The sequence below is a fragment of the Saccoglossus kowalevskii genome, chromosome 14 (genome assembly GCF_978046115.1).
Source record: "Saccoglossus kowalevskii chromosome 14, keSacKowa6.1, whole genome shotgun sequence".
Taxonomy (NCBI): Eukaryota; Metazoa; Hemichordata; class Enteropneusta; family Harrimaniidae; genus Saccoglossus; species Saccoglossus kowalevskii.
This window is the reverse complement of record NC_140654.1, coordinates 36003982-36024030: the sequence shown is the minus strand read 5'-3', so window position 1 is coordinate 36024030 and position 20049 is coordinate 36003982. Positions and strand designations below refer to the sequence as shown.

The 20049-nt window shown below is 33.5% G+C and overlaps 1 protein-coding gene across 1 annotated transcript in view; it reads left to right on the top strand.

Moving 5' to 3' along the window:
* Positions 1-900: 900 nt before the first annotated feature.
* The window catches only part of LOC102805081 (uncharacterized protein C8orf34 homolog), a 42026-nt gene continuing 22877 nt past the window's right edge, over positions 901-20049 (top strand). The window contains exons 1-7 of the mRNA XM_085508183.1: positions 901-1088; positions 9868-9963; positions 10692-10863; positions 11172-11294; positions 11908-12029; positions 12176-12327; positions 15698-15846. Of these exons, the coding sequence (XP_085364309.1) occupies positions 1026-1088; positions 9868-9963; positions 10692-10863; positions 11172-11294; positions 11908-12029; positions 12176-12327; positions 15698-15846 (877 nt within the window). The 5' untranslated portion in view covers positions 901-1025. The remainder of the gene's footprint in view (positions 1089-9867; positions 9964-10691; positions 10864-11171; positions 11295-11907; positions 12030-12175; positions 12328-15697; positions 15847-20049) is intronic.

The following is a 20049-nucleotide window of genomic DNA, read 5'->3' as shown; positions in this document are numbered from 1 at the left end:
TTCGTAAAAAGAACACATATACAGCTTCAGAGGAAGCACGCCCTCTCACGCGGACCCGACTCTCAACAGTTTTTAACTGGGCATCATAGAAACTAAAAGACATGGAATGTTCAGAATATGAAATTAATTGAAAAAAGACTCATTATGTATCTTACAACGATGACAGTCTGTCTCGAGTGTGATAATTAAAATATTTGTAATAATCAAATCGATTATAAAAGTTCATTTAAATTCAAATGGTAGTTTTTGAGAAATACATAATTGAATTGTTTTTTGTTATTTTGTGTTATCATTACAAAATGATTTAGTAATTTAGTCTTAATAGAATTGCACACAACCATTATCTCACTGTGACGAGTGGCTACATTACGGTAGAAGCCCACTCATAAAAAAATCATTTTCCAATAAATTGTTCTTCCAGACATTATAAGAATATTGAATTTTTAAAGTTGGGCATCACCTTCTTAATTTTCGAGGAAATGATGGTTGTATTTTTGTGGATAATTGCCATTTTGTCAGTATTATAACCTTATCTCAAATTAAAGTCTAGTGACATAGGCTGAAAAATGATATATTGTGAATGATGGGGTACTTGGAGTTGTCCTCAATTATTTAACAAATCTGGGTTTTAAAAAGTGCCAAAAATGCATTTTTTTGCTCTATGGAATTGTTCTAAAAATAACGATTTTTGGAGAATATTAGGACAAGTTTTCCAAAATACGTCACAAAAGAACGCTATTTTATGGACAATAGCTTCATGATTTTACATAATAACCCAATAAACATTATCATGTGATTTATCCCAATTTTTTTCAAAAATTATGAGTAGGATTTTGTTATGCTCTTGATGAAACCTTGGGCTTTAATACGCACAGTACGCATGCGTTGAAATAGAGCGCCATCAACGGTAGCGTCCAACAAATACTTCCCTGACATAAGCATTAAGCCTTTATTTTTGTCCGTCAAACATTTTGCTGGATTTTACTGAGCCTGAACCACACTGTAACCGATACTGTGTCACTAAGATGTCTTCACAACACAGGGTCCAGAGATATTTAGAGAACCATGGCATCGGCAAACTGTTTGAGGTATGTGTTTGTTGCCCATTTGTAGACCCGCCTAGCGTCATACTGTGTGGGACAGACCACGAGTATTTGGAACCATGGTTACTTACCGCTGCCTGTGGGTACCAGGTTCATTATTTTCACGCTTGTGTTAACGGGTGGAAACTTTAAATTCGTTTGAACCATGCAGTCCTGTAGAAGAGACGATATGTTTACATCCAGTAATCTAAGTGCTGAAAACATGTTCATAACAGTGGCCTGGGGCCGGGTGAGAAATCAGTATAAACATATAAGGTATAAACATCAGTGGGAATAAAGCAATACTGCATCAGACGGTATTTTATTATATATAATAGCACACATTCTGCCTCTTATATAGTAGTACATGGCGTGTATGTTCCCCCACACTGATCAGAGTTTGCACTGCAAAGTGAAACTGACCTGCATCAAAAATTTAAAAAAAAAACAAGACATGAAATGTCAGTCCCCGTTATTTGATTATAAAGTAGTACAAGGAACATCTGCAAACAGGTGAATAAATATGTACTCTTTGTGGGTACAACTCATCATAAAGTGATTTCCCATAATCTAGTTTTGTACTGACAACTAATAACTTCCACTGACCCATGTTCAGAATCTCAGAGTACACAAGTGCAACAAAACTATTTGTCATACATGTATACTTGCTCAAGAAACTGCATTCATAAATCTGAGTAAAACTTGATGTACATGACTTCTTTGTTAATCAGGTCTTAGTATATTACCAAGACCTGGGTTTGTTTCAACATCACCACTGGGCATCAGATTCATTTTCATGTTGTCAAGTACAATTTGTTATTAACACAGTAAGGTTTATTTAAAATGTATTCATTGTACATAGAACAACAACATCTGTTAATTTAAACAATTGTAAAAGCTATGTTTTCAGAGCAAGTACATGTAATAATTAAAGTGCCTGTGAAATGGCTGCTATTTTTGCGTTTAAAATTATCAATTTATACATAATTATTATTAATTTTTATGTTTCTAAGCATGAATTATTATTTTTTTAAGTGAAAAAATGTGTTTTAAACTCAGTCTACGGCAACTTTATTTTTGTGTATTTTAAAATGAGGCTCCTCATTAGCTTCTCATTTGCATACAGACATTCCCCTTGTGACGTCAGAAGGGGAAGTCGCATGGCAGCTTGCATTGCCAATACGTGTAAATAAGGCAAATTTCTTGTGCAGTTTTCTCGTCTTTGACTATATTGTCGCTTATGTACTTGTTCGTCGAGGAAGAATGAACCATAATGAACACATAGTATCAATTTTTGTTACATGGGGTTGAGTTAGATGCGAAATATGTCCGTTTTGGTGTAGCTGGTCACCGTGATCGTCATCGACACCGGCGCACGTTTGTACACTGTTGCTGGACAAAATAGAATTTGACATCGGAATTATCTCTTTACTTAGCAGGTTACTAGGCACGTCACTACACTGTTTTATTTCATCGATCGTCTGAGTAAAACTTTCAAAATTAAAATAAAAGAGAACATATTTTGACATTCTAAACATTAGACTATTAATAGTGATCACTATAAAATAATTAAAAAAAACGACAAATCACAGTTACTAAATAAATGACAGCCGCGTGGAAATAAATTGACATTTTGTTGAAATAGGTGAACGCGTCGGGTCACGGCGAGGGCAAGTGCGTTAAAAGCGGCGTTTAATTGGATAACAAAAATAATCAAGGTCGACACACATACAGATAAATTCAGAGTGGATTCGAGTTAGCTTGATCCATGGCGCGATTGTCATAATTATAACATTGTATTAAAACTTTATTTGGTGGAAAAAAATTGACCAAGCCCGGATTCTTATTTCATAAATTATTACGCAGATCAAGCTGCAAGCATGAAGGAAAAAAAGAACAGAGGTGTGAATTCGACATTCAACACCAATCACCAAACAATTCAGAAACTTTTAGCCTTCGAAAATAAAAACAGTTAGTAGTGTGTAAGGGCTGTGTAATTTCCTGTTTGTGCAACGCTTCGTTTTCGTGTCACTGTCAAAATTATTGCTACCTTTTACTTAACAGGGACTAAATGGTCTCTATAAAACGATAATCAGAATTTGAAACACTTGCCGGACATCTCTCTCTCTCTTCTGAAATCCGCCTCGGTGATCATGGGCTGGTCCGGAATCTATTTCTTTCAAAAGTGTTGCGCCAGGTTTAAGTTTAAGTGATGTCGCACCTTCGGATCGATTAGAAACGTGTGAATACATACACTATGGCTATACGTTTCACTGCAACTGTCCACAACACAACATCTAAAAACTCTCTCTCAAAAAAAAAAAGAAAATAAACAAAAAAAAGAAAAAAACGCCGACCGAAAAATGTATATCGTTTAAAAATATACTGAACGACCAGTGTTATTATGGCTCAGGGGTATGACTTCCTCTCACATTTTGTCATTTGGTGGCGCACTTTCGGCGAGAGTCGGAAATCCGGAAACAGTCGATCGTTTCACGATAGGTGGGCGTGGCTACAACACGAGAAATATTCCAAATTTACTTGGATACGAGTAATCATTTGCAGCAAAAAAATCATTAACTACCCTTTTCAGTGGGACACAGATCTAAAATGGGAAACGTGAGGGTGGGCATTGCACAGGCACTTTAAGGAAGCCAGTAAAGGTTGGTCTGCTCATAACCTTCAATGGAGAAGTAACAATAATTGTTTGAAGTTATTTTAGTGCAGTGATATTATTGCATTTCAATCATTATTAATGGGTATAAAATACTGTAAACCATTTAATTTTCACTTCTAGATATATTCAGGATTCTATGAAATTTCAATAAAGTCCCTGACACTCCATGTTGTAGGAACCCAGAAAAAATTGCCTTGCGAAATTGAAGCAGTACACAGCACCACTGTAAAAAAAAAAAAAAGTTTAAAATGAGTATTGTTAAAGATATACACATGTGGGTTCATAAGACATATGTACCAATCTGAGTGGTTCTAGAGATTAGTATCACAAGATTTTACTCTCCGTGATTCAATATCAGTCCTATGTATAACGCTGTGTTGATCAGGCGAACTAATTGACAATGGCCCTACAGGTATCGCTATGCAATCACAGTAGTTTTGTATTCTTCTCGCATTTCAACCATGGAAAAATATTTGTTTTTGAGAGTGGCCGAATTATTAGAAGAAAAACAGAAACTATTTTTTTTAGTATAAATTCTAGTAACTGAAATGCAGGATTGGAAAAGAACAAGACAATACGCAAGATTGATAAACCTACAGCGAGCACTCCTGAAATTTCAGATCATTGGTACAATGTTTTTGGATACATTCAATGACCTGATACATAAATCCACATTTGTTATTGCTCAATCACTTGACCCTGTATGGCACAAGATCGTAAGCTTCTATCATAAAATTGGGTTATTTATTTGATGTAACGAAACATGCATTCACAGCAGACGGAAATTCGTTTGAGATGTTACTGGATTTTTGTATTCAGTTTTCCATTTCAACCACCATCATCACTTAGTAAGCTGAGATTGCGCATTGGGATACTGACTGTGCATAAATGCGCAGTGTAGTGCCACCAGAATACAGATTGTTAGAGAATATTTTGATCACAGACAACGAAATAAAGATTTTCAATAACATACAAGTTTTCCCACAGTTGATGATTGTATGGTAATTACATGGCTTCACCAGTTTTACTTTGAAAGACGTTGGAAACAGATAACAGAAAGGGGCTACATGGCTACATCTTTTTTTTTTTTTGAATGATTTTTTAATTTTTTTTTTTTTACAAATGTCTATTTCAGAGCAACAGAAACAAAAACAATAAATGTGTAGGTAGGCATTTTAACAATTGCACAATTTTGTTAAAAATTCAGATATTTCGTACGGGTACCGTTCGGATCACAGTACGACTACAATTATTTGTAATTTTTACTTACAAAAAAGAGGGAGAGGTTTCTGGAAATTTAATACTTCACTATTGCATGACAATGTTTATACACAAAAGGTTAAAACGTCAATCGAAGAGGTTGTTGAGCAATACAAAATTGGGGAGGGTGACACCGTAGTGTCAGACAATGACTGGAATTTCTCTATTAACCCCCAACTATTGTTTGAAATGTTAAAACTTAAAGTACGGGGTACGACGATTGCTTACAGTACTTATAGGAAAAAAGAAAATGTGAACAATTTTCAAAAAATTGAGAATGAAATTAACGCCTTGGAACAAGAATTAAATATACAAAACTCAAATGATTTGGTTATTAAATTAGAGAATAAGAAGCAAGAGTTGGAAAATATGCAGAAAATTAAAACCCAGGGTGCAATAATGAGGTCGAAAGTTCAATGGGTTGAGCATGGTGAGCGTAATACTAAATTTTTTCTAAACTTAGAAAAAAGGAATTATATTGATAAAACCATAACACATTTGAAAGTGGATGATGACCGGTCAATTTCAGACCCTAAGGAAATTTTGTACACTGAAAAATTGTTTTATGAAAACCTTTATACCTCGAAACCTACTGTACCGATTGATAATTGTTTTTCAGTCCTATCCCCCAGTTTGTCTGAAATTCAAAAAGAACAGTGCAATGGTGAGATCACTTATACAGAAATTCTATCAGTTTTGAAAAAAATGGAAAATAATAAGACACCAGGTAGTGATGGATTTCCTTGTGAATTTTATAAGTTTTTCTGGAACGATATTCATTATTTCCTAGTAAAGTCTATTAATTATTCATTGTCTCTTGGTTACATGTCGATTACACAAAAACAAGGTGTTATCACTTTAATTCCTAAGAAAGATAAGGACAAATCCATTCTAAAAAATTGGCGTCCGATCTCATTATTGAATACAGATTACAAGCTGGCTTCAGGCTGTATAGCCGAGAGACTTAAAACGATTCTTCCGGATATTATTAGTGATTCTCAAACTGGATATATTAAAGATAGGTTCATTGGTGAAAATACTCGTTACTTGTATGACGTGTTGCAGTACACTGAGCTTAACAAAATTCCTGGTCTGTTGTTATTGTTGGATTTCGAAAAAGCTTTTGACTCTATTGAATGGAGCTACATTGATGAGGTTCTCTTAAAATTTAATTTTGGTGCTTCTTTGAGGAGTTGGGTTAAATGTCTTTACAAGGATTCTGTCTCATGTGTTATAAATAACGGTGAAATGTTTAAAGTATCCCGGGGTGTTAGGCAAGGAGACCCCTTGTCTCCATACATTTTTATTATTGCAGTCGAATTTCTGGCCCAGGCTTTGAAAAACAATCGTGATATTAAAGGAATAAAGATTGATAATAAAACATTATTATTAAGTCAGTATGCAGATGACACATTTTTAACATTAGATGGTTCAGAATCCTCTCTACGTACTGTCTTCCAGGTACTGAAGAATTTTGCTTTAGTTTCAGGCTTGAAATTGAATGTAGGCAAGACAAAGGCTGTTTGGTTTGGGTCAAAAAAGGGATGCAGTGACAGAATATGCCCCACATTTAATTTAATATGGTTAGAAAATAATTTTGAATTATTGGGACTGATCTTCGACCTTAATTTAGAAAACATGGTGGTCTTAAATTATGAAGATAAATTGAGAAAAATTTCTTCCTTGTTTGCTTCATGGGGCTGTAGACCACTATCTCTTTTGGGTAAAGTTACAATTGTTAAAAATCTTGCAATCTCACAACTGATCCATTTATTTTCCTCCTTGCCATCCCCTCCTAGTGCACTTATGAATCGTCTTAATGCAATTATTAATCAATTTATTTGGAGTGGTAGGCGAGCTAAAATATCCAGGGCTACTCTTAGTCGTGGTGTTGAATATGGTGGTTTAAATTTACCTAATTTAACACTATTTTCCAAGGCGTTAAAATTAACTTGGATTAAAAAGTCCCAAGAAAAAAGTGCTCACCCGTGGAAAATACTTTATTTTAATATTTTTAGGAAAATTGGACATTATAAGATTTGGGAAGCAGATGCAAATTTTATTAAAAAGTATATTACTTCAATTAAAAATAACTTTTGGTCGGAAATAATGGACATTTGGCATTCTTGTATAAATCATCAAAAATTTAATTATCAAAGTCAGGTTTTGTGGCATAATTCAAATATTGCTATAAAAGATGATTATGTCAACAGGAGGTTGTGGCAGGAAAAGAATATTTGGTATGTAAATGATTTATTAGGAGATGATGGTCATTTTTTAAGTTATGAAAATTTCAAGTGTAAATACGACTGCAATGTAAATTTTTTGGAATTTCAATCTGTGTTAAACGCTATTCCCAGGTCATGGAAAAAGGAGTTGCAGGAGAATCCTAAGAAATTAAATTCAATTGACAATTATTTTGTCCTTAATGTTAGAGACAAACCTAAACCTCACAAAAAATGTATTCGGATTTGGTTAGGAAAAATGTACCTCCTTTGGGCTGTCAAAATAAATGGGAAAAACGGCTTGAAATTCGAATTCCGGACGAAGATTGGAAACCCATTTTTAAACTACCATTCCTCTGTACATTTGATTCCAGGCTGCAGGCATTTCATTATAAATTTTTACATAGGGCAATTTACACAAATAACACTTTGTGTTTATGGAAATTAGTTGATAGTACATTGTGCACTTTTTGTAACGCTGATATTGAAACTCTTGAGCATCTTTTTATTACATGTACTATTACTAGAAGATTTTGGGGGAAATGTCAGCAACTCTGGAAAAAATGGACAAACGTTGATATTTTATTGTCTGACAGGGATATTTGTTTTGGAATACATGGCAGTTTTTATTGTAATCCTCTCAACCTTTTTATTTTAATCTGTAAACAGCACCTCTATTCTGAATCGAAAAGAGGTTCTGTCCCAAAGGTGGAAGTCATGGAGAGTATAATGTTAAACACTCGCATTGTAGAGCGACAAATAGCTATCAATAATGGTTCAATGTCTAAATTTAATGAAAAATGGAATAATTTTAATTATGAGTAATTCACTTATTAGCCAGATTTGTCAGCTTATCAATAATGTTCCCCCACTTCCACTTCTTTTAAGCCATCCACTTTTCTTTTTTTTTTTGTAATTTTTTTTTTCTTTCTTTTTTTTTGTAAATGTATTTATTTAAATTAATAAAAAATAGATAAAAAAAACAAAAAAACAATTGCACAATTAATATTGAATGAAAATGTCATTACCGATATAAATCATTCTGTTCAAACAATTAAAAATAAGATCACATTTAATTTAGTCAGTTTTCATAATGAAATACATAATAACATGTATTTATAAATTTGAATAAGGTTTAACAGCCTTTTCATTTAGTGCCAGTTTATACACCATAAAACCTCTGGTTTAGGTGTCACACTCAGAGAAGAGTGAAAGGTCTTTGGTTCATAGGCATCGCGAAATGTTGGAATTGAATCCTCCCCCCCCCCCCCAAAAAATTCACATAATGTAATATGCATTATTTTTTTATAATTTTGTTGATAACGAAAAGTAAAGTATGTTCTAAAATAAGTTTTGAATAAATACAAACACAAATACATTGCTTAGTGATTAGTACTGTACCGGTAGCAAATGATCACGGTAGCACAATCTGGTCATTCTGTGTTTTGCAAGTGAATAACTTACTTGTTTTCAAAGTATTGAAATTGTTGATTATTATTCAGTAATGATTATAATAACGCACAAAAATGTAATTCGTTGAATTTTTATGAATTGGAAGTAATATTCAACTTAGTTTCATCGTAAACGAATGATTTCGGTCGAACGTAAATGCTCGATGTGAGACATTATCCGCCATGTTTTCAATGCACGTGGCTCATTTAAATATGTTAATGATGGTTTAGTGACCTCGTGGTGAACGCAACGCAGTACTGTAGAGATTCACCGATGTTGTAGCAAGATCTTTATGCTTTGATTTTGACGGGGAAAACGGCATGATTTTGTTTTAAATCAAACAATTAGTTGTTTTCAAAAAATAAACTGAGCATTCAAAGAATAATTTAACATTGTTCACAGAAATAACAGCTCATTGTCAAAACGAAGCTTACCCATTCAGGCTATTCACAATAAACATCATACTCTTGAATATGACTACGATAATATATAAATTAGACTCTTTTAGGCGTCAGGAGAGAATGAAATATACAAGATGTAAAAAAAAAAAACTGCCGAAAAAAAGCAGGGCGATTTTATGGTCCGTTGCAGACTACTCGACCGACCGTCCATACACGCGTTGTCACTGCACATCCGCCATGTTGAATCGCAATAGATCGGCAAAATCTTCATTACAACTAACAGTTTAATGCTCACAACATAAAAAATACGAATATAATCTTAGGCAACCTACTATTATATAATGAATAAATTTAATACAAAACCTGAATCTAGACAGTGGTTGTGTAAAAACTAAATCACTACAAAACCTGGATCTAGACAGTGGTTGTGTAAAAACTAAGTCACTACAAAACCTGGATCTAGACAGTGGTTGTGTATGGGCGTATTTCATTCAAACTTGGTACATACATGTATTGGTATATTTGATAATAAAACCTTGATGCATGTTACTTGTTTTCAGCAAATTTGATTGAAAATGGCCAACTGGCAGCCATTTTGCTTTAATGAATTCTGTTACGGAGCCACATCTTTGACATGTTCAGACCAATCATATTCAAACTTCACACATATACATGTATGTTAAGTCCTGATTCAAAAATAGCTGACTGGTTTTACTTTTGTTTATCTGTACGTTTGTATGAAGGAGACTGTGTCAATGTATGTTTTTCAGGATTTAATGGCCAGACTAATACGTGATTTACCAGATGAACCTATCCACTATCTGATGAAGGTGTTAAATAAAATGGATGAAACAAGTAAAATACCGGTACGTGCTTTTCTCTCATAGAAGTAGTTTTCTTAAAGGCAAAGGCAAATTTCTTTGCTCGTCTGACTGTTCTCGTTTTCTTCAACTTATAGATCGATTGTATGAATGTGACTATGAATATCACATTAGTGATTGTATGTTGTATAAGTTTTGTTGAATAAAAGTAAAAAACATGAGTCAGTATGCAGACACGCTGCTAAGCTTGATTAATTAACTGTTGTCAATCAACGTCACTCGACGTGGATGCACTAAATTATTATATGTGAGTCAACGAGTTCAATAAAGACAATAAAATTGTGTTTGCAAATTTGAAACATCACTGCAAACAGTATGGGTAGAAAATCGCAATGTATGTAGTGGCCTGCTGAGTTCACTCACACTAGCTGTAGCAATGACTTTCAAGTTCGACGATCAATGACAATTTTGTTTTATAAAGAGGTGATCGAATTTGTTATAAGGCAGAAAAAAAATTTTTTATTGTAAAAACAAACCTTGATAACATCGAAATACCACACATGCAGTCTGAGACAACAGCAGACTATAAACTACCGGGGTACATGGAATTTTGTTCTGTCGATTTTTCTCGTACACATTGTGTATTTGGTAGGGGTGTGTTTACATAATCTGTTTATTCTGAGATATGTCAAGTAGTGAGTACAGATGAGAAAGAAGAGACCACCAGTTTTATTCAAAATTAACAATATCACTATTTCTCAACTTTCTTCTAGTACCAGGAAAATCCTCCAGCTTCAAGAAGTCTGCCTCCATCAGGATCTACAATGAGGAAAACAATGTCAGGCACAGGTGTGACTAAACGTTATAGTGACTATCCAACACCTAAGAGTAGTGCTGATGTTATGAGGAGAAGTACTGGCAATGTTTCAAAATGGGCTTCTACTGGTATGTCTCTATCATTGTATTATAAAATTATTCTTTTTTAGCTGGAATTAATTTACACTGAAGAAACACATTTTGGGTGTTTTGTATGAAGTTTATTTTCACTGATTTTATAAAATTTGAATGTAAATATAGAAAAAAAAGTATATTTGCTGGATTTTATTTACCACTGAATCATCCCTTCAGTGAAAATAAAATCAAAGTGAAAATAAAGTATTTTACATATTGATATTATAAACCTATAAGAGTAGTTATGCGTATTGTCATTGATGTCTCTAGTGAGTCTGTAAAGCTATGTCACTATTTTCCAGATTACAATGGAGTTAAAAAAGGAACTAAAAATTATGATAAACCATGGATGACTAATATAAAGAAAGAGCGACCACAAACTTTAACTAAAGGAACAATGTCTGAAGAACAGAACACTAGACCAGGTGAGAATGTATATCTCTTGCATCCATGCAGTAACCCTGGCAACATAATATCTTATGTCCAAACACCCAATGGTAATTTTTTCTGTTAGCCTGTATGTCTTTGTGTATGTACATGTATGTGTGTAATGTTGTTGCTCTATTAGTGCTGGGTGTGCTTATGTAAAATGACATATGTGTACTATGACAAATCTGAAATGTCAACCACTTTTTAGAATTAGTTTTAAAAAACGGTTGAATTAGTAAAAATTAGTAATTAAAAACCATAAGATATCAAATATGGCATGGCAACGATGGTTTGTTGTCAGAAAGCAACATTTTCATCAAAACACAATCATGTCTGATGTTTGATAGACATAATAATCAGATTAGCACTGTTGAAAAGACTTATTGCTCGAATAGGTAAATACATTTAATTATCATGAAGGCGATATTTTGTGTATAACCTTATTATTATGTCTTTTGTGAACCAAAACGATAAATCAGAAAAACAGCGAAATCTTAATTTTCATTCATAATACTTTGATTATAATACATGAAACAGTACTGTAGTATAATTGCCATATTTTGAATGCCATTCTTGTTTCTGATGCCATAAACTGTTTTTTGCATGTAGCTCGTAAAACAAAGAAGCAAGACTGGGATCCTAAATCTAAGGTCACAAGTCCTACATTTGATGAAATGTTTCAAAGCAAGACAACTAGCAAACCAAGTCAGAAGTCAACATGGGCAGCTCAGGTTAGTTTCATACTCAATGTGCTAACAAACTTACTACTATGGTAACTGTTTAATTACTACATTCTGATGTATATTCTGAAATAACTGAAATTTAGTGTGTGACCATATTCAATTGATTATATTGTTTGTTTGTTTATGCTATTAAGGATGATGAAGAGCTTCTGTATAAGAGTGCAGGATATAGAGGAATACAACGAAGATCAGAATATGAAGAGGATCCTCTTGCTGGTGAATTAGTTATCGCCAAGTCACGTCCACGACAATCAGAAGATGAAGGTTACAGTACACCAACAAATTTGTAAGTTATGTTTTATGGAAACACCTCAGTAGATACTCCCATATTAAGGTTGTTGGTTAATATTTAAATAAATTATCAGATTTTTTACTTCTATGTGCGAAGCACATAATGGGAGTCTTTGCAGTTAGTGTGTCTGTATGTGTGTGTGTGTGTATGTGTGTATGTGTGTCCGACTGTTCCACTACTATCTCAAGAACCATACATCGGTTTTTGATGAAACTTGGTGCATAGATGCTCTGGGCCAATGCGCAGATTTTATTAGGTTTTGGTAAAAATCCATGCTCGTTAATTACCTAATTTGCATGATAATTAGCTAATTTTTAGCTGTTCTATGACTGTTCCACTGATATCTAAAGAATCACTCATTGGATTTTGATGAAACTTGATACATAAATGATCTGAACATATGCGCAGATTTGATTAGTTTTTGGTAAAAATATGTGCATATTAATTACCTAATTTGCATTATAATTAGCTATTTTTTAGTGGTTCCATGACTGTTCCACTGATATCTAAAGAATCACTCATTGGATTTTGATGAAACTTGATACATAGATGCTCTGAACTAATGCTAGGTTTTGATTAGTTTTTGGTAATAATCCGTGGATACTAATTACCTAATTTGCATAATGATTAGTCAATTTTTGGTTTTTCACTGATATCTCAAGTACTAATCATCACATTTCAATGAAACTTGGTACATAGATGTCATATGACACTGCACAGACCTGATAGTTTTTATGGTAATATCAGTACATATAATTACCTAATTTGCATAATTAATAAATTTTCAGCTTTTGATATAAGTAGTGAGCATTACATTTCAATGAAACTTGGTACTTACATACTCAAGGACTATGCAGAGATTAATTGTTTCGGATGAATATTTGTGCATATTAATCACCTAATTTGCTTAATTAGTTAATTTTACTAATCAACGCATTTCAATGAAACTTGGTACATAGATCCTTTAGGACTATGCAGAGACCCAATTAGTTTTCGGTAAATATTTGTGCATATTAATCACCTAATTTCCATAATTAACCAATTTCCAACTTTCACACTAATATCTCAGGTACTAATCATCACATATCAATGAATGTTTGTACATGGATGCTGTAGGACAATAGACAGACCTGGATAATTGTGGGTTAAAATCTGTACATATTAATTACCTAATTTGCATAATTAACCAATTTTAAGCTTTCACACTAATATCTGAAGTACTAATTATTCCATTTCAATGAAACCCTAGTACAAAGGTGCTCTAGGACAATGTACAAACCTAATTAGTTGGGGGTAAAAATCTGTTCATATTAATTCCCTAATTAGCGTAATATTTCATAATTTTTTGGCTCTAAATCACATTTCAATTAAGGTAGCGAGACTATTATTTGTGTTGAAAATTACGATTTTCACATTTATTTATTAATTGATGAAATGTACCATAAACTTTCATGTGATAAAGTCAACATAACATAGAATGTCATGTAAGTTGGTTAAAATGTAGATTTTCTGAAGGGAAGCAAGGCAGCCTCAGTAGTGTTTTCCAAAATCAACAACACAGGTTTAATCTGTGTGCCTATAAGTTTCAAAGATAAACTCAAGACAAAGCAATGTTAGGATGTGTTATCAGTAGCTATCTGACACACAATGAGTGTTTCCAAACATTTGAGTGGTTTGTCTCCGCCCCTGTTTGTTTCACAGATTAGTCATTTGCATATGAATGTGTCAGACATAAGGTCATACAGCCACTGAAAAAAATCATTGATTTTGGTGTTTTCATATGCCGAATTTATCCAATTATAGCTATCCCATTCCTTTATTTTTTTTGGTTTCCAATAGCCTTACACATTTGGATGTCCCTACACATGTTAAAACAGACCTTGATGGGAAAACAAATTGATTGTGCCGATAAACAAGTTTGAAAATCTTTGCTGTTACTTCATGGACGTTTTCTAGGAGTTTATGTTTTTCAAAATACAAGGTCTTTAACAAAAAATAACGTATACTTATTGTCGTCGGATTAACACCAAATTTTCACAGCTTTAAGGTGACAGTGAGAGGAACTTGAATGTGTCCAGACAAACTATTTCATCGATTATTTACCAACGAGTTGTGGTTTGAGTTGGGGGCAATGCGACTAAAACAGTAATTGATATTCAGCGCACTATTTTTTAAAACGCGTTGCTTGAATAAAACTGACCAGACACATTCAATTTACCAGACTATTGAACAACTAGGATAAGTGAAAAAAATACTTCTTATCGCCAGCATAAATGCGTAATTATTTTTTTTGCAGAAAAAGTAATTTTTCACCTTTGATTGAGTAATGCGTCGTAGAATGCAGATACCGGCATGCAAAATACACTTGTGAAAAGCTTGAAATCTGGCGATTCTAAAAATATATACTTTCCCGGGTCTATTTGTAGTCATTTAGTCACAATTAGAAGATGAAAACAAGTATGCAAATAATAGTCCCGCTACCTTAAACTTGGTACATAGATTTTCTGTTACATTGCGCAGACCTCATTAGTTTTACACTAAAATCTGTTCATATTAATTTTCTGATTTGCATAATTAGTTTTCAGCTAAGTAATTCCGAATTATATTTAATGTGTTACAATACTCTCAGCACACGGGAGTTCTTTCTAAGCTTTCTTTGATTTGACATTTACATCATGTTTTTGTTTTATGCTGTTGTTCACAAAACCCAGATAAAAATATATGATCACCAAACTACATTTTGCTTAAAACAATGTTCAAACATCCATGAAAATGGTCATTTTTGAGTTATTTACCGTTGGTTCTATGTCTCAAAGTTTTGTTTGTTTACATAAGGTGAAAAAACTACATGTGTAATTGTGTTGTCAAGAATTACTAGGACATTGCCTTAACATTCTGTATTCATATTAAGCATTTATTCTCTAAATATTTCATAGTGGGAAACGAACCTGAAAAGTTGATGACATGCTTCAAAAACAATAACTTTTGAAACAAAAAAATGGGATAAATCTTTTGCCTGAATTTATTGAAATGAATAAGTGAAATGGTTTTGGTAGTGGATGTATATTAAGGAAGTGTTATAAAAATCTAGTTTGTGTGCATGTCTATAAGGTATACTAAGCTATTGCAAATTGACAATGCCTAGCTGTTACTGGTATATTGAATAAGACAATTATTATTGCAAAAGGAGACAGCCATTGCAGACACAGTGTACCAACTGTTATCCATTTCTTAGATTGGGAGTGGGATTGCCATTTTAGATAGATTGTTATTGACATTGACATTTAAAAATGGATACTGCACAGAATGTGTCATGTTCCTTTTAAAGATACACAAGTTGTAATAATTCTACTTGTTTTATCAGAAAATGTAAACATGTCAGTCAAGAAAATAAATCAATTGCACACAAGAAGAATCTAGAAAAATACATTAAATCTCATCAACAACTGCAGCAGGGGAGTGACATGTATGCTGAAGATTCTGAAGAATATGATGAAGCTATTGATATGTTAGGTATGTCTCTAAACACAGGTACATATTACCGGTAATACATGGTTGTCCTATGGGACTGTTTGCCCACATATTAATAATAATAATAATAATAATAATAATATCTGGACATCACTTTTCGATTTTTTTGGAATATTGATATTATTAAATAATTTTTGTCTTTTTCTGTTTGGTACTTAAGATATTCCACGATGAAATGTTGTTCATTTTAAATTTTGATCTGGGAACATTGCTTACAGATTCTGTCTTCTAAAGGTGATTTGGGTTGCGTATGTCTACCCTTCTCAATTTCTAATATATGACTGCTTATTCTGAAACGAGTCATTACAAGAGCAAATATGGTTCAAAAGTGTACGAGTCTTTAAACTTTATACACGTTCTCAGTTTTTAGCCCCCGCCGGATCTGTGATCCGGGCGGGGGGTATTAATTTGGGTCGTGTCTGTGCAATGTGTGTGCACATTTTCATGTTAACAGCTTTTTCTCACACATGTGTGATCCAATTCAGTTCAGAGTTGGTACAGAGACAGAAATTGATGGTGCTATTGTGCACATCAAGTTATTTTTTCGATTCTTCAAAGTTTCACTGTGTTTTTCCTTGATTTTTAACATTTTTCCTTCAAAATCCGACTTTTCCCGAAATTACCCGAGTTTAATCCGAGTTTTGATGATGCTTACGCAGTTCTCGTCTCGGTGGAAATCAGTCAATTTTGTGAGGATATTGTATCCCGGAATTGTATCTTTATTTGCGCAACTCTTCTATGGACAAAATTGTGTCTCGTCAATTTCAAAGGTAAGAAACTGTACTTGTTATGGTATTTATACACTTTGTATTATCGTTTGTGTCTCGGGTTTGGTGATCGTGAGAAACTATTGCTAACCTGGCGAGAGTTTCGCCAGAAAAACTGCCTTTTTATTATGGTTGTAGGAACTGATTATGTATTGTGTAAATTGAAAGTTTACTTCGTGGCTTAAGAGGTTTGCAGTGCTCTCACCGGGATTCAAACATCGTGGTGGTGTCGGCGCAATGCTGCTCTGAGACGCTTGCCAGACTCTGCCTCACTCAAAATCATTATCGCCACATGCTTGATTTCCGCAACATTTACATTTGTTTATGATTTCCACAGCTATTGTTCTATGAGATGCGTCCTCGCTGTTCATAAACAGCCATAAACAAGTTTAGTTGGGTCGGCATGTACTCATTGAAAGTGTTGGTTTATTTACGTAATCCACTGATCACGCAATAGGCGAAGTTAAAAATATGTTGCTACTTAGGAGAGCTTTGCCCACAACGCTAAATGTCCCAATATAAACGTACCGGTACGTTTATTTTTTCCACAGAAAAAATCCACCCGGCACATTTTTATTTGGGACGGTACGTTTATTTATTTTTCTAAATCTGATTAAAAAAATCATGCCTTTTTCTCCATGAGAAACGAAGCCAAAAGATCGCACTAAAACATCGGTAAATCTGGTCTTTCGTGTTGCTTTCACCATGAGGTCGCTGAACTGTCATATTTAAATGCTTTATGGTAATTTGAGCACATGGGCACCATCCAGCATTTTGATTATAAATAAATAAACGCTACTCGGACTGATAAGTATGATATATTGAAGATAATATTTGGTAATCATAGTCCTAAATAACTATTAATAATAGCTAGACGTTTCGAGCAATGGCTCTTTATCGGCACTTGCTTCTATGCTATCGATAAAGAGCCATTGCTCGAAACGTCTAGCTATTTTTAATAGTTATTTAGGACTACGATTACCAAATATTATCTTCAATATAGCATTTTGATTGGTTGATTAGCGACTTGACCTATCTGGTCAATAAACACGCGTCGTGGGCATGGATAACATGGCGGATATTGTCTCATCGAGCGTTAACATGTAACCAAAAACATTTGCTTACGATAAAACTAAGTTGAATTTTACTTGCATTTCATAACAATTCAACAAATTTTTTTTTTGTACGTTAATATAATCAGTACTGAGTACAAAATGTACTAATCAACAATTACAACACTTCGAAAACAAGTAAGCTACCGTACCGTGATGATTTGCTACCAACAAAAAAATAATGCATAATAAATATAGTGATTATTTTTTGTTGTCATGTGAACAGTTTTTTTGATTGACTGTAATTTTCCAACATTTCATGACATCTATTGTAGCACCAAATTATGGCCTTTCACTCCTCCTTGACGCCTATTTAAACGATTATACGGCATCTTGTCGCCAGCCACGAATGTCACACTAGACGAACTTGATCGATACTGCCGACCATTCCATGCATTTTTTATCGACGCACGACGGCACACAAATCGAGAAAAGTATTGTCCTTGCAACAATTTCGCGCAATACGTCACCACTATACAGTGACTGATTTAATTTTTATTCAACATTAAAACAAACTACAGTGAGTTGTTCTATGGTCATATAAAAATAAAACTACATTAAGATACAGTAAAGTTAACCAACTAAACAGAATGCTAAATAAAGCTAAATAATATTACAAACACATATAGAATCACAATAAACTTGTACGACACAGTACAATACAATACTCTAACTACTATTGCTAAGGAATGGAAAATCACATTCACATTAGAGTCATAACTATGGAAAGAATATTTTTATATTTGGTGGAGCTGCTCATATATCATCTGCATACATTTTTGTATGTATTGTACAATTTCCCAGCCAGTCAGACTCGAGTAGTGATTGGTTTGCTACTTCATTACATCTTGCAGCCTTTCAAACAGTATATTGCTAGACATGCATCAATTGTTGTCCATGTATATTCCTAATTGCTCAGTGAAAACTTGCAATTTCTTTCTGGCTGGTATAAATATATTAAGTAATATGTTTTCGTACTGAAAAGACAGTACACAAATATCTTTTTTAATTAAATTTAACAGCTAATGGGAGCATATATGCTACAACCTCTGCTTACTTTTGACTAAATGTTTTTTTGTTTTTTTCAGGTGCAGAGCCTGAATTTTTTTCTCGGAAAGCAAAGCCACTGAAACTGCATATATTACAAAAGCATACTATTCGCTGCATGTCTGACAATTGTATAAAGTTTTGCAGGTCGTCTTTTTTTTTCTGAGAAGTGCTGTCAACCAAAGCATAAATATGTGTTTCTCTGTACATAAAAGTTCAATTTCACACGATTTGTTAATATTAATGTATGATAATAAAAACTTGATAATATTTTTCTGGATTCTTGCACTTTATTTGTATCATTGTCATATGAGAAGTACTCTTGTCCTTATTTAGAGATATTGAAACTAATTCAGGGCCACAAACTACATGTAGATCTGTACATGAAGTACATGGGAAGTAAAGTTGTTGACGCAGGTAATGTACACCAAGGATCATTGCAGTTTCTCAGTTCTTCATCTGGTGCTAGTACTTGTATGACAAACGGTATCTTTGCCCTGTTACTGTTTGAAATATCAGAAGTTTTTCGCTGGAACAGTTCTGTGATTGACAGTGTTCTTGTATTAGGAATACAGTTGTACAAGGAAGTTTATCCAAACAGACACAACACTGACTCTTCAACATATTTGCAGATCTGATTTGCATACTTGCATGTCATTTTACCTGTTGTACTTGTTTGTTGCTCTCTGGTGTTCTTGCTGAGAATGCCATAGAAATAATTTTTGCCAATTTACATCCATGCCAAAAACTGGACAAATTATATGTTGCAACTTTCAGTGTCATTCATGACCTGTTTGATTGAATAAAGTTTTACGACTTGGAGGCCATTTTTTCCCTCAAAAATCTAAATAAAATAAGCTTTTTCTAGCTGTTAACAGCTTTTTATCAGATATGTGTCATCCAGTTTTGTTCAAAGTTGGTACAGGGACAGGTAATGATTGTTTACAAGTGCACATTGCATTATATGTTTAACAAGTTATAAATTGTCTCAGAAAAGCCAAATGAATATATTTTTACCCCACCCCCTAAAATTGTAACACATCAATTCTGAACATTTAATAACAGAATTTTAATACAGCTCATAATGAGTTAATTCACTCTGACACAAACTAAGGGATGACGTCAAAAGATCGATGTCGGATAAAAAACTTATTTCCTTTAGTTTGGGGGTGGGGGGTTTTAACCTCAAAACGTTTCCATCCTACAAAAACGATTTTATTTTTTAATGAAGTTAAAAAAATCTTGGAGTATTTGTAGTT